This window comes from Sylvia atricapilla, chromosome 1 (assembly GCF_009819655.1).
Source record: "Sylvia atricapilla isolate bSylAtr1 chromosome 1, bSylAtr1.pri, whole genome shotgun sequence".
Classification (NCBI taxonomy): Eukaryota; Metazoa; Chordata; class Aves; order Passeriformes; family Sylviidae; genus Sylvia; species Sylvia atricapilla.
The window spans coordinates 42,769,582-42,791,087 of NC_089140.1; the positions used below are offsets into that span (position 1 = coordinate 42,769,582).

The window sequence follows — 21,506 nt, forward strand, 5'->3', positions numbered from 1 at the left end:
ACAGGCTTAATCAAAAGATTTTAGTCAACATATTTCTCCAGCATGTTAAATATATTTCTAACTAATTAAGAAAATTCTAAATAATTGCTTGGATTCCATTTTCCATCCAAATGAAACTTTCTGCAAATTATGAGCCAATGAACAGGCCATCTAATAGGAACAGATAGACGATGTTTAGTGGCTCTTAATACACAAACCATAAAATTTCAATCAAAATGTCAGGCTGGCAATGGCTTTAAAACACGTACGTGTTCAGAAAAAACCATTGTTGCTGGCGGTGGCAGCCACCTCTTCTGATATTATCAGTTGCCTGCTGCATGGTTCACCTTCACAAAGTACATTCCTAGTACCTGAGAAATGTGGGAAGGGTGGAGATGCCAGAGAGCTCCTCAGGCAGGAGATGCCAGGGGCCACTCGGGACAATCGCAGGCAGGGAGGGGCTGGTCACACACTCGAGCAGGCTGTGGTTACTCACCTAGGTGTGGAAAAGGCCAACACAAACAGCTCACTAACAACAGGCACCCTTGATATGATGTATCTGAGGGGAATGCAAAGCACAGCCAAATGGAGTTGTGTGAAAATATGTTAATTTTGTTACCAACAAACGGGGGGGGGAGGAAATCTGTCAGGGAGGGATGAGCAGGAAAACATGGCCTAGCGTACAAAAACAAGGCAGAAATCGATTATGTGAATGAAGCTTTCCCAACTGCTGCTCTAATCATCAATTAAAGCAGTGAATCAAATCAATGTAGCCCGGTGCTATCTTACCCTCTGAAGTTTCATATCTTTTGTTTACACATAATTAATAAACTTCCTATGACATGTGCTGGTTTTTAGAGTACATGAGGAGGCAGTGGATGGTAAGCAATGAAAATACTGCACTCTGCTGCTGTTCCATTTGAGTGCAAATAATATCAACAGAACTCAGGCATTCACTCCAGTAATGGGGAAATGGCATCAGAAAAATGTCTCCCTGCTTATTCGGATCTTTAGCTGGGGGAGGGTCAGGAGCAGCATTAACGTTTATTAGACTGCAAACCATACCATGCAGATCTCCTGTACCAAAGTGTGAAATCCCAAATTGCTACAAGCCTGTTAAAACAGACCATTTACTGTTAGAGGAGGAACAGGTTAAAAAGAATGAGAAAAAAATAAAAAAAAAAAAAACAATTGTGGCTTTTCATCAAATATATTTCATAATTGTCCATTAAAATACATACCTACATCACAAAACACTTTAAAAAACCAAGTATTTTCGAATGTATGTACAATAATGCAAAAATATGCCTAAATATGTATCTAATGCAAAAAAATAAACCATTTAATAAAATTTCCCTTCAAATGTCCCCTTGCTCTTCAACATGTTAAAAAAAAGGAGAGCTCAGTAAACAAACAGGAGTTAAAACACAAACTAACAGATGAGAGCAGTGCAAAGCAGACTCCTGAGAATGGAGAGGCATCTGATTCAGCTTTCCATTCCCCAGGATTACACCACAAATACGGTGCAACTTGTCCTATGTCAGCAGAATTTTGATTTTAAAAAGTCACCCTGGTGTTCAAGCTCTAAGAGGCTGCCTATGGCACTCATTTTCCATGTGAGCAAAAAAAGTTAATGATAATCCAGCTAAGCACCCTTTAAACCCCCTTTAAACAGGGGTAAATTTCACCCTAGGCAAATATTTCATGTTCTGTGTACTCCTGCCAAGCACAAAGAGGTCTCCTCCAATGAATAATATAGACTAAATTCCACCTTGACAACTGTGGTGGGAGAGAGACTTCTGCTGTTTCACGGCTACTTGTTTAATCATCTCTTCTTTCTGCATCCTCTAGGAAACTGCAAAGAGGGCTCCAGTCTTAGAATTTTGCATTTGTGGCATTGCAATATAGTTGGGCTTGTAAGTATTTTCTCTGAAGACTAGGCCTGAATATCTGAGTTAAATGAGACCCTTCGGTTTCTAAAAAGAATGCTGATCTGATTCCTACTTGGATGAGTTTAGGTGATTGATGTGTATCCTTTATCTTGCTAGAGTCACTGCCCTCAGAGCACAGCAGGCTGTATGTGACACACAGCTCTTGTTTGCAGAAGCAGTCTGAGGAGGTTTCAGTATTGCTCCCTACAGGGAAGGTGGCAGGAATTGAAATACGATTTAAAAAACCTGCTTATAAGGCACTGGTGCAGCAAGGTTTGTGATGAACATGGTTTAATCATTCCTATTTTCCAACTGTTAAAAAGTCAGTCTATCAACTCAACCATAAATAGCAATAAAAAGGCATTAGAAAAGTCCCAAACCAAAAAAAATCAATTTAGCATTGAAACTTAATTTATGGCAGTCCCGCTTCAGTGCACACAGTAGCTCCTGCATGTTTTTTTAAACTCATTGTAGGCACATGCTCACCCTATATACAAAAGTCCCCTGACAGAGTCATGATGCGCTGAACATCTCCTACAAACAAGAAAATTTTAGATGACCTCATACAGTTACATGTTAAAGTTACAGACAGTGGACAGGAACATACATTGGCTCACCCACTGTACATATCTATTCAAAGCTTTAACAGAATGAGAATATACACATTATATACACGTAATTCACACAGTAAAACAGTCCTCAACATCTGCTATTTTGTAGGGCTATGCATTTCTTCTATTAAAATTCCACACATGGAACTATCTCTGTGCCAGCTCCTCTTCATAAGCAATAGGATCACTTCAAGGTAAATTAGTTCTTCATGTATATGTAACAGAAACAGCAAAAGCTCAGCTTCTAGTCATCACTGTCACTCCCAGACTCACTCAACTGCAAGTCATTTCCTATGGAAAACAAAAACCAACAAAACACAATAAGTGAGTAGGTGTTAATTCACATTTCATGGCAATCAAGGCAAAGAACAGACACATTTACACTGCAAGATTTAAATAAGAATAACACATTAAATGAATGCAAACATCATCTGTGATTTAATGAAACTGCCCAAGAACATAAAGAGCTGCATGGGCCCAATACAGAGCTGGATCCAGGCCAAACCAAGCATCCTTGTCTCCAGAGCCACCAAAGGTGCTCCCTGGTGGGACAACAGCCCTCTCCATGCCAGCAGCTGCAGAAAGCATTCCAGAGCCTCCAGCCAGCCATATATGGCTCCCATATATGGCTCTGGGACAAGGCATTGGGGAATTCTTTGGCTTTCTTTACCCCTTTAAAAACAGATTTCTATTTGGCGTAAGGCCATTTGGGTAGCCAAGGCAAGGCCTCCACATGTCAATAAACCAAAAGGACTCTTAAAGCCATTAAAACTCAAGGCTGAACTAAGCTGACATGTGCTGTGGATGGTGAAGGCTCCCCTCCAGAGTGCAGAGATGGGATGGATGAAAGGCCAGGATATGAATCAAACCTACTGGCTCTGATCCTGTTTTGCTGAGTACTTGTGATTTGGCAAGGTGGAAGGGATAAAAGGGGGCAAGAATCATGCTTGTGTTCTGATAAGTGAACCTAACTCTTCCAGCAATCTCCCATGACCCTTCTCTCAAAACAGCTGCAGGGCATTTATTCAACAGCTATGCCCTGGATTTCTTCATCTCCTCTTCCCTTTTACGAGACAAGAACTTGCATTAGGGGTGATTCTCCTCACAGATAAAGTATTTTAAACCCAAAGGCAAAAAGCACTGCATGAAGGGAGGAGCTACGCTAGTAGTTCCCAGATTCTCCTGCAGTCAGAGGCTTCACATCATTAAACCCATACAGTATTGTTGTCGTAGAGAAGCAGGGAGGAGGCTGCTCACAACCAGAAACAGGGAAACGGACACAGTCCTAATGACTTTGCTGAACTTTGGATTTAACTTAGTCCTTCACTACTGGCAGGAAGCCTGACAGGCCTCGAAGTTTTCCAGCAGGGCTTTTTGGTGTGGTCTGTACAATATCCTTATCTTCTCAAAGCTGGAAGCCCTACACGTATCTGTATTCAGACTCCAGCAGTCCCCTACAAATGGGTGCCAAGAGATGTGTGCAAATATTCCTCAGGAGGAATTAAGACCAATTTATGGTAATTGCAAATGCAGTATTTTAACTCCACCAAGTCAGAATATACCTGATGTAGTGTAAGGGAAGAGCAACACAGATGCACACCATGTTCCCAGAGAGAGTCTCATGGGACAGAACTATGCTTTAAAAATGTTTTTGACACTTTTTAAAGGGTGAAGTAAGTGTGTACTGATTCAGTGCTTGCAATACCATAGCTGTAATATTTTAACATAATTTTAATTTGAATTTCCCTTCAAAATGTGGTATTTGTGAAAATACAGCTGAGACCAACACAAAAAATATGCTGACAAAGTAATACTGAAGATCACAGAGACTGCACTTGGTACCCACAACACTCTTGTGCTGTTCATAGTTCTTTACAGACCTTTAACTGACACGTGTCAACCCCATTACTACTATTTAATCTGTGTATTCACATGAAAATAATTCCCATCCTCCAGTGCACCAGATCTCCCACACCAGTGGCTACTTGGAGGCCTGAATCAAGACCCAACAGAGCCAATGGGGTCCACTGGCTGGCGCCCACAGGCTCTCCACTCCTTCACACAAGTCTCAGCCCCCTTTTTATGAAATCTGCCCATGTATTTCAGCCGGTGCAACTCCCTGGGACTACTGTTTGGCAAAAGGCATTTCACAAAGTTCTCCTAATGTGCCAAGTAAAGGAGTGGTCATAATCAGCTTTCACCAGTGGTAAGACACAAGCATTTACTTACGGAGCGTGTTCATGAGCTGATTGCTTCCTTGTGGCCTGCTGGTGCCATTAGCAACAGCATTCCTGTTGTTATACTGCTGGTGTGGTGGCTGGGAAGGGGAAACATGTGCTGCCTCTTCCCCCTCGCTGCTGGAGCTTTCATCTTCACTCCCAGATGAGCTTTCTGAATCTGATGAGCTGCTTCCACTGCTGCTGCTCATCTGCTCAATAATTTCAACCTCTGCTCTCAGCTCTGAAATAAAAAGGAATTCATCTGGTTGGTACCATAAACAGGGCCCCATGGAATTTTGGAAAAGAATGTGCAAATGGAATAGTTTTGTCAAGTATAGTTTATCACACCAAAATATCTCACATGAAAGAACAAGACAGGAAGGGAAAGTAAAAAATTCTGAAAACTTTTTTACTTACTGCTGTAGCTAAATTTAAAGAAGCAAAAGCATAGGTTAGTATCATAAAACCTTCACTTTCACAATTATTCTTCATATACTTCACACTCCTGAAAGCACTTTCAGCGTCATTATTTTTGACAGGCTATATCGTCTGCATACAAAGTAAGCACATTAGCTGATTAAGGAAGTCTAAATCTGAATTGTTAGATGCTAGTGACATTTAGACTTTTGGAAAACACAAGAAATGGTGTGTGGCAGGTTGAGTACATGGACATGGGCAAATGATCACTATAGAAACTGCCTTGACTTCAGATAATGTATGGAACTGCTTCAGCACAGTCACATAGCCCATTGTAAACAAACTTCAGAAGCAGATGGACGACATCAAATAACTTTGCAGTAGGACAGATGAGAATAGCTGAGAATTTTCACATACTGGGGAGTGGCAAAAATACCATAACCTGCTGTAGAGCTTGCAAGTAGCCAGGAAATAATGAAACTACTCTGAAACTAGGAAGTTATACAACTCAAGATACTGCCCACTTTAGGGTTTCCAGTGCAAAGAAACACTGGAACACCATGACAGCACCACAACAGCCTCATCAGCAACAGCTAGTGTTGGCTGAATGACTGGTTACTAAAGAGCTATTAAGGTATGTCACCCCAAATTATACAATATTGTTACATTTACAGTAAATTATAAGTGGCCTAAACACTAGTAGAGGACAACTCTTTTGTATCCACCCACAAGGCTGAGTAGCTAATGACTCAGTTCATCTTGGCAGGTTTTCCTGGAGAGAACAACATCCACACATATATTAAGCATGGGATATGAAACCCTCAAAATTTAGGCTTCTGTTGAGCTACCAGTTCTATACCCACAGAATTAGAACTCAGTGCTTGCCCTGGAAACGCACAGACTCAAGGGACAATAATGAAAGAAGGGAGAGATGAGGTATCATCACCCCTACCTAACAAATGGAGAACTGTTGCTGGGAGTAATTCATGTTAGGTCAGATGTGTGTCAAGAGTCCCTTTTTTAATAAGACCCATTTTCCTTGGGCTGTCTAAAATAAAAGTAACAGCTAAGTTTTCAGCCTCCACAATGTTGGCTGGAGAGAATTCCTTTAGCTCAGCATGTATTAGTTTGAGACTGTGTTTTCTTTTGCCAGATTTAAAATCACTATTTTTCACTTTGAAGGTTTAGAGCTCAATTTCAAGTGGTATAGTTACACCCCAGATGGGTACTTAAGGATAGTGGTGTTGTTTCTCCAATTTTTTCCCTAAATCTAGATTCCTGCCTAAACTATCTGTGCTCTCTGTGGTTTACCAGTATGCTGGGTAAAACCTACTCTTTCAGCTTGAAGACTCAGCACAAGAGACCACTGGAAGAGAAAGAAAATATGATTCAACAGAATCATATATTGATCCAACAGGCCAACAGAAGATACTACTTAGTACTGCAATATCTTTCTCCTTTATTGCCTCTCAACACAGTCTTGCAGGCTTTAAAAATACATTTCAGGCTGGAGTCTGATAAACAAACAAATGAGCACCTGTGAGTCACTGTTCTCAGCCTACCCATATAAAGGATTTCAAATTATAAATGTTCCTTGTGTTTAAGGCTAAGAAATTAATAGGGGAAAGCTAAAGAAAATGTAATCAGGAATAAGGGTACTTTCTGTCTAAAATGCTCAGCTTTAAACTTTTTTTACCCCAGCTTAATGATGTAAAACTTCTACATTCTTCTAAGTGATGGAGTTGTTAGTTGCAAATTATAGTGATGATAATACATTGTTAGAATATCCTGGATTGCAGCAAGCACAATCACCTTTCACAGTCCATACTGCAAAAAGATACAACAGACAAGTCTAATACAGGACAAGTGCCTGGGAATTACACGTTTGCCTACAGAGCTGGAGTCTGCAGCTGAAATGGAGGAATGTTGGCACAGGGACTGAGAACACAGAGCCCACATATAAAACAGAGTGAAGAAGGTGAAGTGATCTCAGGCATTGGTGATGAGAGGAAAAAGTTAAAACAAAAACACTGCAGAGAACTAGGAAAAAAACCCTCTAAAGCAAGAAATGAGGACTCGATACAGAAGGTGAGGAGATAACTGAAGGAAGTGATGCTGTCTGACCATGGGAAAGGAAGATTAGCCTGGCCAATTTTAAACAGAATTGGAGATCAGTATGAGAATGAAGAATGGGAGGTTTCTGCTGGGGAAGCAGAAAACTAAGAGCCCATAGAAGAGGTTTGGTTATGAGAAGGGAACGAGAGAATGCCCTGAAGTAGTGCTAAAGCCCACTATGCTGAACAGACGCAAGAAAAAAGCAAAACAGAACCACTATCACAAGCTTCAAGGACTGGAAGTTAAAGCTGCTATCAGTGACAGTGGTCATGGGTAGAAGCTTGGTCAGAGCCCATCTTCTAGTCACAGGCTTTTGTCTCACAGGCTGACAGCTTCCCCTTAGATCTCTGTTGTCTCTTTTTCCTTGAGCTTAGAATTCTAAACATCTTATCTGAGCAGATGAGAGAAAAGCAATTGTTTTCACTAATGTTCTGGTGGCTGCTGCACCACTACAAGTCTGTCAAGAGAAATTCAGCAGGACCGCTAAGGAATTCTGTTCAAACCACTCTGTCTCACACTGTCAGTGACTAAGCCAATAGGAAAGCCTTATAGGAAAAACATGGCTGCTTTAGGATGGTTCGATTTTGCATTTTCCCATTTGACTGCTATGCTTAGTACAGTTATAGGTACTGAAGATGTGGGTTAAACATTTCCTTATGCTGCTTCCAATAAAAACAGCTGTGTGTATATGTGCACATACATTCTAAGCAGAACAATGAAAGAATTTGACCTTTACTAGATCTTTCTGCACCGTAAGATCAAACACCTCACATCGACGTGCCTTTGCAGTTTAATAGGTGACAAGAGCCAGGATGTCCAGCAGTTGCTTTTAAAAAAGCTTTCCATACAGTACACTTTCCAACACTTCCTTAATTGAGTCTATGTCATCTGAAAAGGCTGTCACTGGTTTGGGAACCTTAACATCTCTGTATTTCAGAGATGTTAAAATTTCTTCTTTAAATTTTCTTCCAAGAAGACAAAATGACTGTTTTACCCTGACAGGCAGTGAAGATTTCAAAGTAAAAAAAAAAAAAAAAAAAAAAAAATTTCATGGTCAGAAATTATCAATTATCATCCAAACAGAACAAGCTTTCTCAACATGGCTGTCTTCTGTATATATTTGGTATCAAATGCCATAACAGTGTTTAACTGTTCCTACTTTTTCTCTCAATTCTAATAGGTTACACAGTTTTTTTTTTAACTAAAGCCTTAACCTCAGACTGCAAGAATACAAAGGACTTCCAGAAAAAAGTCATTCAGCTTTAGGGAGGGTTAAGTTTGAATGCCTATAGCAGAATTCTTACTGTTAATAATAGAATGCAAGGTGGAGAAATCAACTTGATACTGGCCCCCTGAGCATGTGGAGATGGCAGCTAGAAGAGGCAGTATTTTATACTGATGTACAGAAATTTTGGTTGAGGTATTCTTGAGAGACAAACACAGTGCTATGGCATCATCTTCACACACCTCAGCTACATTCCAGGTAAGTAAAATCTGTTCAGATTTTTCAGCACTTAGTCTTGAAACCTGAATTATATTTATGTGGGGTTTTGCCTCAAATGTTGTAATTATGTCAATATTATTGACATATTGATGTATGTTGCATGCTGTAATTATGTCAACATTGTTGAAAACATTTCTGCTATGGTCAAATATGTCTGATAAATGGAAATTATTTTGTGCAAATAAATGGCTGTATTGTGGTATATGTGTGCAAATGTGTCTTACTACACCCCTAAGTAGGGCATACTGGAAGCAAGAGTGTCAAGATGCCAGAGATCCTTTCAAGCACCTTCTTTGGGAATTTTAAGTTCTGTGCTGTGTTCATTAAGAAAATCCACATAATTTCAGCTGTTTATCTTTCTTTCATATAGAGGAACTATTTCAAGCAAAACAAAAGCTACTACTTGAATGGAAACAACAGAGGCTCTTCAGAACTTACAGGTCTGTGTCATAAAAACACACATTTAGAGAAGGTAACAGGATTGCAGACTACCTTACAGCTTTTACAGGTCATTGTCTACATTTCATTGTGATATGGTACCATTTTAATTCTACCTGTTTTAAGTAGGTTCTTATGATATAAATGGTTTAGCAATGCTGACACTCTAGATCATCAATGCTGGAAAAATTTATAAAAAGTGTAAGCAAAAACCACCCCTGCCCAGGCTTTTGAGTCTTCTGGGGCCTTGCACAACTCTCCCTATAAAGTACCAAATTAAAGTCCTATTTTTAGTACAAGTCAGGTGCTCTAATCCTTGATTTTGGAAACAAAACCCCACAGGTTATGTATTTGGAGGTACTTTTATATAAAATATTATCAGGTGACAAAAAAAATATTAGGACAGCTCTGAACAATGTGACACACTTTAGACATCTAGAAAATGATCTTTTAGAATAGGTGTCACCCCAGACAAATGTAATTATTTTACTGTAATACAACCTTTACAAATTGCTGTAGGCATACAAAAGAGTTAAGTAAGGTTAAGTAACTTATTACACCCTACAGGAAAAGACATTTAAAATCCACAACGGATTCAATTAAAAAAATTGATATATCACCTATTATCTTTTTCTGCACCTATTACACAGAAAATAAAAATAAATAATAAAAATAATGCAGCTAAGGGAACTGTAGCTAACAGAATCACTCAGATGTTGATTCTGGCTGCTGACCAGCATCCAAGTATTGAAAACACTACTGCTGCAGAAAAGTGAGACCAGTCAGCACCTATGCAAACACACAGCTTAGCAGCAAAAATGTCACCTAGTGATTACCATGAACTGAAAAAATACCCTGCTGAGTAATTAACTTCATCTGGGCAATTAACATAGGCTAAGTCTACAGACAAAAATAGCTATATGGGACAGAGAAAAAAAAAAGAAAGAAACCCAGAAAAAAAAATGCAGACAGAAAGAACAAGCTTAAAATAAAATAACTGTGTCTGGTGCCAGTGCCAGAGAAGAACCAAACAAAGATTTAAAGTCTTCCTTATCCTGACTGTAATATCCACAGCAAAAACAGGTATCACATCGGTAGGAAAAGAAGGGCATGGGCAAAGAAAGTGTATGCTACCCACAGCAGAACACTAAGACCAAGTGCTGCTTGAGCAGAAGAGTGAGTTGAGCCAATCATTCCTTAAAAGTACTTTTTTCATAGAGGTTTAGCAGCCATATGGCAGATGTATCAAAGCCGCAAAGGAGAGGTTGTGGAAGAGGGTAAACTGCAGGTTTGTTCACTCTCTCCTTCACCCCCCTACTAGCACTGCTTGGCATGGTGCAAGCTTGTCTGGTGCTGGGAACACAGCTGCCTAGCCCTTCCATCCCACCAACCTTTCCCAGTGGAGGGTAACTTTCTCCAAGTGACTTGACTTGCATAATGAGACCTTGGACCATTGGGCTTTATTATTGCTGTTGTGGTGGCCTAAGACACCCGTGCAACTGGTCCAGCACTGAGCTACAGGTTTCTGAATTCACATTCATTTTTTTTTCTTCTTTTCAGAATAGAGAAATAGTTTGGAAGAGAGAAACTTATCCAGAAAGAAGTTTTCTTATGCCAGAGAAGACGACATAAATATATCTATTCTAGTAGAAGAGAATAAATAATCACTTGACTAAAATGGATAAAGAAACAAGATATAAAGAAGACAACGCAGCTGCCAAGTACCATCTTTTAATCCCTGAATGTTTTTAGAAATTGCACAGCTATAGTTTTTATCATAAAGAAGAAAGACAAAATCAACCAAAACTTAAGAAACTACAAACCCTTCTTTACCTCTCTTAATATCGTCCAGCTGAGGCTCTGGTGAAGGATTATCCTTCAAAGGAGAAGTTTTAGGTCCAACTGCTGGCTTGGTTGGGGCTCTGAACTGTGCAGGAGGCTGAGATGCTCGGGCAGACTGTTGCTCTATTCGGGCTTGGATCTTACTGCTGCCCTCTGCTCTGAAGAAACAACCAGACACATTCAGCGGTACTGTGCAACCATGTCCAGATTTTTCAAGATCCTTGTGCTAATGCATGATCTGTGACTTCCTTTTGTCCAGATCTCTACTTTGTTTTACAAAGATGAAAAGTGAATTACAGCTTTCTGTATGCAACACTTACTTTTAATAACAAAGAAACACATACAACCACACTGCAACACCCTTACAAAATGTATTTTCAAATCCAGATGTGGTTCAGTGATGCCAAATTCTCTACTTGAACAACAATGAAGGCTTTAATTTAGCAATTAGTATTTGTATTTTTTTTAATAGAATAATCAATCATAGTAATTTAAAGTAACTACAAATCCATTTACAACAAAATCCTGCTTAAAACAATCACAGCCAAAGAAACTATTTTCTCATTTGCAATTAAATCATCTCAGACTGAACTCTCTTAGAGGTCAACTTGACTACAGTAATCATTCTTAAGGCTAAATACAGCATACAAGCATTTAATTCGTGGTTTTTATCCATCTGCTGTTAGCCCTTCAAAACAGTTTAAGCTGTTTCCTTAATGGAAAATAGTCTCCAGAGTAACACTATGCCAACCTGTTCAATTCAAACCAGGTATTTCTGCCTTTTACTGAACTTCTGATGTGATTGAGATTCCAGAACAATCAATATCCTTGGCAGAAAAAGAAACACAAAAAACCAACCACAAACCCAAAATAGGTTCCTTTATGGTACACCATAAGGTTAAAGGGTGTGGCATTATTTATTGCATAACACCAAAGCCTTTGGGGTTATGGCTTTATGCAGTGCAGCACAGAAGCAGCTTATGGATATTAGAGCTCAGTTTCTGTTCTAGGAGGGTCCCACCTCAGCAGTGTTACACTTTGTGTCTGAAAACTAATCCCACTTCAAGATAAGTTAAACTAACCCATGTCAAACTTCTTGGGAATTCACCTACACCACCTGTGGTACCAGAGCTGGTACATGGAGCATTTACTGGGGTATCTCTATGCCTCAGTGAACTCTAGATTCAGCCTCACACAGAACTCCTCTTCATTAATCAGTGACATGCAGCTGTTGGATACCACATTAATGCAGCTTACAGTCTAGCTACAGCAGAAGGCAAGAGTTGGGAAGATAGTCACTGTATCAAATGGAAGGTAAAAGCCAAAGATTTCTGGTATTAATTATGCTCTTGGAACTACAGATGGTTTTATGTGGAGTAAGTTAATTTACTCTCCTGTGAATGTCATCAAGGTGTTAACACTAAAAGCCCTGTTCCCACAGTGTCAACAGGTCATTAAAGATCAGAGTAGCCATGGAAAATAAAAGGCACTTCTGATCTAAAATCAGTGACTTTGCAAAGCACTCTTAATCAAAACAGGGATCCCCAAATTTCTTACTGCCCTCCCTCTGTCTAAGAACAATTGGAGTATTTTTCCCCACGAGACACAGAACTCACTAATCAAACATCTCACTGAGCTCAGGCCCTCCCGCCCTTGCTCCCCTCTGACTTGAGCTCCTCGGACAAAGTCCAGCAGAACTGAAATTGGGAATTCAAATCTCATCTCTGATGTGCTCATATCCACTGGACAAGATGAATGCTACATGGATGAGTTTTCACATCACTGACTCAGAGGAGTGTTACAGTCCATTTACCTTGAACTTGAGGTGTTCTTGGCAAACATCTAGCCAACTACTGATGAGCTGCAACCCACATTTCTAGTAGTTTTAGCAGTTAATGGTTCTATACTGCAATAAAAGTTTTTTTACTGTAAAACTTCTAAACTTATTTAAGAGTTTCTTCTTCACAGGACATTTGAATGACTGCTTTCTCTTTAGATCTCAACCTGTGGTTCAGGGATACCGAAAGATCCAGACATTTCAGGTACTTGCAGAGCAGCAGGACAAATAAAAATGTTCCAGCTGCATACTTTGTAGCATTTGTGCAGCAAAGAAAGAGCAGTGGGTCAGAAAGGATTTCTAGCTGCACCAGTTCTGCTAGGTAAAACATCATAACCATTATTTCTACAGCTCTGCCCACCTTCACCAGCTGGTGGCTTTGTACCACTTAATATATTGTTTATCCACTATGGGAATGAGTGTTTCTTGCTCCCTAAGATTATGTTATTGGAACATCATGACTCTCACAGGAAGCTGCAGGGAACAAACTTAGAAGGTCCAATAATCCTTTTGACAGTCTAATATTTTCATGTGTTTTTTTGGCTAACTAGAGATTCCTGGAACACATCCCATCCTTCAGCCAGCTTCTAAAGCCTCAAATCATCACAGGTGTTTCACTGCAAACTATAATTATGTCATTTCAGCAGCACAGAACTTACAAATTCTTTACTCTTGGATTCATAGTCCTATTTGCATTTTTAGGCATGATAATTGGCCATGTAAAGCTACAGCTTAGTAATTAAACATCACTACAAAATAAGAGAGTTCTGTTTCAAAACCCAGTCTTAATAAGAAACTTCAGCAATAATTAATCCTATCAAGAACCCTGTCCCCAGCTTTACCTTGTTTTCTTGACTTGAATGCTGCTACTAAGTTTTTCCAGCACATATTCCCCAGTGTCATGATTGATAATAAGCACACAGTCCTTCTGATACGGCCTTTTATTTCCTTTAAAGACAGTCATTGGTGGAGTTGAACCCTGGTACAAAGAAAAAGCACATATTTGTTTGGTTATATTACCCTGTCCAAAAATTGATGTATACTAAGAGAAAAGAATATCTGTATTGTTCTGAAAAAGAAGCTAAGCACTTAATATTTAGTTCCTACAGAAAATATTCATTCATGAAGAGAAAAATACAGAGAAAATGTGAAATAGATCAGACATTTCCTCATAGCAATATTATGCCTTTCATCATTTTAAGTGTCTCTGCAGTGACAAAACATCTTCTCCATGGCTGCCTTTATTTACAGTTCTCATTCCCAAAATGGCAGCGTAACTAAATTTGCATAGCTGTCCCTGACAAGTATCAGAAATCTTCTTGGTGTTTCTACCCTGGAAATCATGGGTTGGGATAAGAAATAAAGTTCTAATTATTTGTGTAGCAGAACTATTGCCCAAGGAAATATGGGGTCAATTGAAAAATAATTTAAACTGCATTGTATATTTTACATTAAATATATATGGCAGTATTTTCACAGTGGATTACCAGCAACTGTCACTTACAGACTATGTAAGAACAGCTGCCTTCTTCAAAACCAGATTAGCATTCATATGCCCATGCAATTATATTGAAATGTCTTCTCAAAGGCAAATGGGGCATTTTGATGCCTTCCAGAGAGTGCCCAAGTCCACACAATGCTGCATAGAGACTTAAAAGTCTAAAGACTTAGACTGAGAAGCAAAAAGGCAACAAACTCATGTGGTGGTGCACACTGGCTAACTGGTAATGCTGAGATTATGCTCAGCTGTACTGTATCCATGCACAGGCTGGTTCATATACCTGGTTTTGAGGTTCCAGCCAGCCGAATCCATGGTCTATTGGCAGGTTATAGCATGGATACACATCTGGACGTGTCAAAAAGTTGTTACTCAAGGGGTAATGTTCTCAGCTATGAAACATTCTCAGGCTTCTCTGTAATGTATAGATACTGTATAAAAAAATCTGTTTTTAAAAATAAGTGTTTATTTGCCTTTGCACACACTGTAAGAAAGCAACCAAAATCAGGGAGCAAATGAAAAACCCTTCACTCTCCTGTATTTTATTCTGAGTTGTAAAAGTGAACAAACACATTTTAACTACTCTGAAAGCAATTCCTATTCTCCATGTTGCTAACAGAGAGAATATATTTGAACTTAAAATAGGTTCTGAACAGTGTGAAAAATCTGCGTTCCTAACAAAGACACGGTAAGAAAAATTCAGAAATACGATTCAGAAAGGATGTCTCAAGAAAGTCTAGTCTTCAAAGGCATGTTACATTTTTATCATTCCTACATTTAAGAGAGGAAAGCAACATTTAAGAGAGTAAAAAGAAAGCTGAAAGTAAAATCCTGCTTGCTGTTGACAACTAAACCAGGAAATGTATAATGCACAAATGTAAAGAAAATCGATCAACCATTCTGCTACCCAGAAGCCTCCTAACACAGCAAAGACTGTGATTTTGGCTAAACAATAAGTAGAAATATAAGTGTTTAAGCAAATTAAGTCTCACTCTTCTACTTAAAACTAAATGTTTAGGGTTTATGTTAGTGCCTAAGTAAGAGTGGCTTACAGATTTTGCTGATTATAGGACTGAAGTGTTTTCACCTATGAGGGTTTTTTGCCTGACAGTTCAAAAAGTGCTTGCACAATTGCTCTCAGGCACATGGTGTTATTCTTGGGATTGTTCTGTGCAGGGTTAGGAGCTGGACTTTGATGATCCTTTTGGGGAGCCTTCCAAGTCATGATAGTTTATGATCTTCTTCTGTAGTACTCTAACAAACAGAAATTTTCCCTTTCCCAATCCAGGCTGGTTTTGAAGTATTAAAGTCACTAAATCCACAGGTAGAAATAGTACTTCAATTTATCCAAGCTGCAAGAGCCACCAAAATATTTCCAGCAAACAAATTATCAAGTTATATTCTCCGGGATTAGGCAATTTCAAAAAGAAAACCTCAACTCAGAAATTGAATCCTATCCAATTGTTGGACAACTGGGAAGCAAAGCATCCAAGAAATTTAGTGAAATTTGGATGAAACAATCTCAAAACCTCTCATTCTTTTCCAATTTGCCGAGCGTTTTCCAGGTCTCTGTCCAGAACACAGGCAGCACTGCCCTGAAACAACATACAGAGAGTGGCTTGGCTGCCTCAGCCTTTGGAGCACACCATCAGCTCAAGGCTGTTCATACTGAGGGGAAGATAATCAAATTAAGCTCCTAAGTACAGAGATTTGAAAAGGAACATTACAAGTGATGCTGCTTAACACAAAAAAGTGAATGAGCAACACTGTTTCCAACTAATCCAAGATGAATGCTGCTGTTAGTTGCGTTACCTGCTCTCCAGTAGCACAACCACGCTCCTCATCTCTATAGACAAAAACCAGTATGTGACCTCCTGCAGCACTGAAGGTGACCAAAGCCATACAAAAAACAGGAGCAGGGTGAAGCAGGCTACAGCTTCATTCAGTGAGAATTATCACACTACCATCACCTACCAATTAAAACCACAGGCCTGCTGGGATGAACAATACCAAAAGGATTTGACACACGGCTTCCAAACTGACTGGTGACCCCCTGCAGCTACCAGACCCCTTGATGTCTGTGAATTCTGCTTTATTGGCTTGACACACAGTATTAACTTAAGCTAATAAAAAAATCCAGTTCCAGCACACGAGCACTTTCTTTTGTTTTGGTAAGGAAACCACTGAATCTTCAGTTACAAACCAGCTACCCCTATAAACAGATTAATCACTTGTTTTATTGCTGCTTGACCATCATCCTCACACAGCAGATCTTTATGGCATCATTAGGGAAGGAAGTGGATGGGAAACTACCTCATGGCCACTCACCAGGACTGTCCCCTTGCTTCCATTGATCAAGCTAAAGGCAGGGAACCCTCTATGCCCTATCTGTACATGTTTGAATAAAGGCAGGAACGTGCTTACAGGTCTGCCTGTGGGTTCTGAACATCCAACCTTGACTGAATCCCGAGTTACACTGTCTTTCTTCAGCAAGCCATAGCACTAGAAATGGATGGGAACTAGGCGTACAGCTTCAGCCAATAGTAAAAGTCTCCCTGTCTTTCAAGGAAGAGTAGGAAGGAAGGAATCAAAACTATAGAACAATTTGGCAACCTTACAACTATAACCCTTTACCAAGATCCAACTGTACAGTCCTTTCCTAAGGTAAGAAATTACAAGTCCCACTGCTTCAATATTGAACCCACAGTGTTAATGAAGAAAGCGAAAACAGCATTTACATTAGACTGTAACAACACTGCAAATTTGTTGGAGAGTAAACAGGAGCACATATATAACAGACTTACTGGAATATGTGGCAAAGTGATGGTAACATCATCTCCTTTACCCACTTGGAGGTCCCCCTCACAGGACGTATCAATCGATGCTGGCTTAAAATCATCTAAAGAGGAAAACAATTGTGATTACATTTGTTAGAGTGCCCAGAAGCATCAGCATGCCCTGCAAAGAGCCACCATACATTTACTGTGATTACAGGGAATGCTAAAACACACACTAGTGTTTACAGCAGGCATGGAATAACACGTCAGTGTACTGTGTCTATACGTAGCAACACAGTCATATGGTGGAACAGTATTCTGAACTTCCTTTTGAAAATGGAAATAAGGTTCTAGATCTTGTGTTTGAACACCAAAAGCAGACTTCTCCAAACCCCAGGCTTTTAGTGGCACTTGTTTTACAGGCAAGTGTAAAACTACCAATCAAACTCAAGAGAGTAACAACTTCCAAAACCCAGGACTCTGCTTAGCTCTCACAAGTTCCAAACCAGAGTACTCTCTCTGTGGCAAACACTAATTTAATGACACCCACTCATTGAGTCTTACTGATATTTCAGGCTCTTTAACAGCCATCTCGCCTCCACAACAGTGCTAAAAGCTTCACATGGGTGGAGATCTCAGCTCTCACTGATGAGGAAAGAAAGAGGTGTGGATCAGTCTCCATGCTGCTCCAAAGCCACTGTGGACCAGAAAGCATCAGTAAGGGGAGACACTGTACAGCTTAAAACCAAGACTTGTTTTAGGTATTTTTGCTCTGTTGTACAGAATACTTTGTCTCCCATCCAAGGCACTTCTGTTTAATATATTCATTTGAACTGAGATAATTTTAAATTAGAAGTATTTTCCCCTCAGTATTCTGTTGTGCTGGTGAGCCATAAAAAAACCAGAAAAAAACCCTATCAGAACCTCTAATACCTTGAGAGAGGATTTAGACAAAGTGAAATAAAATAACACAGATATAGGCTAGTTTGTTTTGTGTTTGTTTTTAAAAGATGCCTGCATTCAATTCTAGCATCCCTGCATCTGAAGAGGTGCAATTATATTCACAATCAAGGCTTTTAATTACTGCATTAGTTATGAAATTAATACCTCAGAACAAATTTAAAATATAATTTCACTATGAAAAACACATTTGCAGGAAAAAACCTCCAAACTCTGGCTTGTAATAAATTCTCATTAAGAGGATGTTAATGTTTAATTGAGTTTAACTTTGACAGCACAACAAGCAGAATCAGACACACTTGACTTAATCCTCATGCCTTAACTGCCAGATCAAATCATAGCCTCCAATTTCATCTGAGCAATCTGTTTCTAGCTATTGTTTCCCACCTACTTTATGTGCAAGCTTGCTAAATAAAACAAACCGGCTGTACAAGAGCTAGTGTCTTTGCCAAAATGGGATCAAGAGTTTCAACAGCACAGTAACTAACTTAAAAGGAATATCAGATTTCTTTCTTAGCTATAGCAATATAGAGTTACTCTAAACAAACACACAACTAATTGTTTTCATTTTGTTTGCACACGCTTGGTTAATCCTCATGTAGGTCAAGAGCACACAGTCCCTTCCAATATACCCACAGCTCTTTTCTTAAAAATCAAATGTTTTTAAGATGTGTTTTCCAAGGATAATCCAGTTTGTCAGTATTTCGAAACTATTACATAAAGGAATGAAGTATTTTAAGAAGGCCTAAACAAATGTAGCCTACAAAATCCTCTCATTGTAGTTTGTATGAAGAGGATTATGGAGATAATATAATGTTTGGAACTCAGATAAATCATTCCAGAACAACAGTTAGGGGAAAAAAATATAACAAGACAATGAAGAAATCTCATTTGAAAGTCACAGATGGAAAACAGCATTCAGAAAGATCTTCTGAAATAAAACTGCATTCTTCCAGTTGTAGTCTGAAGAGCTCTGACTTTGCAATCCCTTGGGAAATTGGTTATTGAAGCACTTTCCATTCTAGAAATCCAGTATATTTCCACCTGGATATGGCTTGGGTTTAATTCACGCAGGATTAGGCACTCAGGTGACCAGTAGCACTGAAACTACTATTTGTGGTGTATGAATATGGGCAATGAGACCAGCCCTATACTTGTGCATCATAGAACAAAATACCCTACTGCTTTGCATATAAATTCCCCGCTTTCATAGAAAACTACTGAATTATAAGTTTAGTATTCTTTACATTTACCCTTGATGGTTTACCAGTCATTTCAGTAAAATAAACCTGGACTTGTTTTGCTCAGATTTCTTGCCCACAGAATTCAAGTACGGGAATAAAGTGAGCTCCTCTTCAAAACAATCTACCTCAGCATTTATCTTGCATTTATTAGGCATTACTGTGCGTGTCTGAGTCCTTTCTGCTCGCTTTCCTGGGACACCGAATTAGACAGCTGCCTGGAGTCGGGACAGCCAGGGACTGGTCTGCTGGGCTACACATTGCTTCATCAGGAAAGCACCCAGCTAAACACCAAACTCCGGGTGCTCCCGCTGCCTCTCCACTCCGGGAATTAACTGCCACAAAGGGGACAAAACACAACGGGAAAGCCACCCCCTTATGAGGGGAACTCTTTATGCTGCCAAGCGACTCATGACAAACTTTCTAAAGCTGTTCCTTCGCCCTGGCCTGCCTCGCTCAAGCCTCCTCCCTGCAAGCATCCACCTTTCCCTGCTTCCCGGGCTGGACCCCTCTGTGGGGAAAACGCTCGTGGAGAGGAAAGACGAGGGAAGAGGGAGCGGGAAAGCGGGGAGACGGCTGCTGGAGGGGCAGCGGGGAAATGGGGGGCAGAAGGGCGCTGAAGGGGATAGGAATGGATTGGGGAGACGGGCGATGAGGGGCCAGGAGGGGAGGGGGTAAGGGGTAAGCAAGGCGCTGAGCGGGCACGAAGGCCCGCGCTGGCCGAGCGAAGGAGGCGAGCAGGGCAGCGGGGTGGGCGCGGCAGCAGCAGCAGCCGGGGGACGGGAGGCGAGCGGGGAGGAAGGGGCGGCCGCGGGGGAGGCGCTCACAGCGGATGGTGTGGAAGGAGGCCTTGGGCCGCCGCTCGAAGCTCTCGCCCAGCTGCAGCGGGTGCTCCTCCTTGTCCAGCAACGAGTTCGCCGAGCCGTTCATGGCCCCGCTCCCGGCCCGGCCGGTCCCTTCCCTCTCCTCCGTGCGCTGCCGCCCGGCGTCCTCCCGGAAATTCTTGGCTTTCCCTTCCGGGAGCCCTCTCGGGCCGGCGGCGGGTACGGCGGGGCGAGGCGGGGGCCCGGCGCCGGGCTGGGGCTGCTGCCCCGGGGAGGGTCCCGGGGAGGTGGGAGCCCGGCGCTCCCCGCCCTCGGCAGGGCAGGGCAGGGCAGGGCAGGAGGGGCTTTTCTTTCCTTGCCTGCCCTGCCGGGGTTTCCGAGCCCCGGCTGCGCTGGGGCTGGAGCTGCTACAGACAGGGACGCCGGTTCCGTGTGGGGAGAGCGGGAGATCACACGGAGGTGTTACATGTTTGTGGTCTTAGCTCTGGAGGAAACACATTTAAAAGGCTCTATAGCCTAAGCACGGGCTGTTGCAGGCGAGTTTATCATCGCGCTGCCTTCCCACCGCAGCAGACGCGTCACTGACAGCCCTGGCTCCTCTGTTTGTTTCCCTCGCGCGTTCTGTGATGAAATAATGGAGCGTGCCTAGCACATCGGCGTGCGGAGAAATATGGCAGAAATGTTGCTGATTAACTTTTTGTTTGTTTGTTCTGAGGATATGCTCTTCCTGAAGAGTCATCCTTTCAAACGAGTCTCTTCTCCATAACATCTGTTTTTGGAGGAAAAGGGAGTGGTGTGCCAGGGACATTGGATGAAATTCGGACAGTTTTTTTTTTTGGGTTTTTTTTTGTTTGTTTGTTTTTTTCATTTGCACGCTTTTGTGTTTTTTGTTTGTGTTTGTATCGTGACATGTAATATCATGATAGCATCATATATAGCATCTATGTATGTATATATATACATATGCTGTACATATATGTATATGTGTAGCATATATAGATCTGTGTATGCATTCTATGATACGTCTGTGATACGTATCATAGGATGTATTTTTTATCTTATGATAAAAGTGAAGTACTACTTTTTCTTGCTTTTGTTTTAGGGTGTGTATTGTGTTTTTCTCATATCCTTTCTGGTAAATTGACACCAATGTACACGAGTGCTGTGTGTTTGCTCGCTGGGCTTCCCTGGGAGTTACTGAACCATGCAGGATTTAATTCGCATGTTCCATCATCCAGGATCTGCACGTTTATGACAAGGCAGATGTCAGAACTAGTTTAACATCAGCAAAAATACTTGGGTCCCTTCCCAGC

At 40.8% G+C, this 21,506-nt stretch overlaps 1 protein-coding gene across 1 annotated transcript; it reads right to left on the reverse strand.

The window, feature by feature from the left end:
- Window positions 1-1,170: 1,170 nt before the first annotated feature.
- Window positions 1,171-20,574, reverse strand: EAF1 (ELL associated factor 1). Its single transcript, XM_066320565.1, has 6 exons — window positions 20,197-20,574; window positions 17,196-17,290; window positions 13,736-13,872; window positions 11,048-11,214; window positions 4,751-4,981; window positions 1,171-2,812 (listed from the first exon to the last, which is right to left on the reverse strand). Exons 1-6 carry the CDS (start codon window positions 20,297-20,299, stop codon window positions 2,766-2,768), a joined length of 780 nt encoding a protein of 259 aa, XP_066176662.1. The 5' UTR covers window positions 20,300-20,574; the 3' UTR covers window positions 1,171-2,765.
- Window positions 20,575-21,506: the final 932 nt, after the last annotated feature.

Bases quoted from the DNA above. Each gene is read 5' to 3' on its own strand.
- EAF1 (XM_066320565.1), bottom strand. From the start codon at position 20,299: ATGAACGGCTCGGCGAACTCGTTGCTGGACAAGGAGGAGCACCCGCTG. The intron at 11,215-13,735 runs GTAAAGCTGGGG...TTGTTTCTTCAG, and splicing joins ATTCAAGTCAAGAAAACAAG to AGCAGAGGGCAGCAGTAAGA. The intron at 4,982-11,047 runs GTAAAGAAGGGT...TTTTTATTTCAG, and splicing joins GCTGGACGATATTAAGAGAG to AGCTGAGAGCAGAGGTTGAA.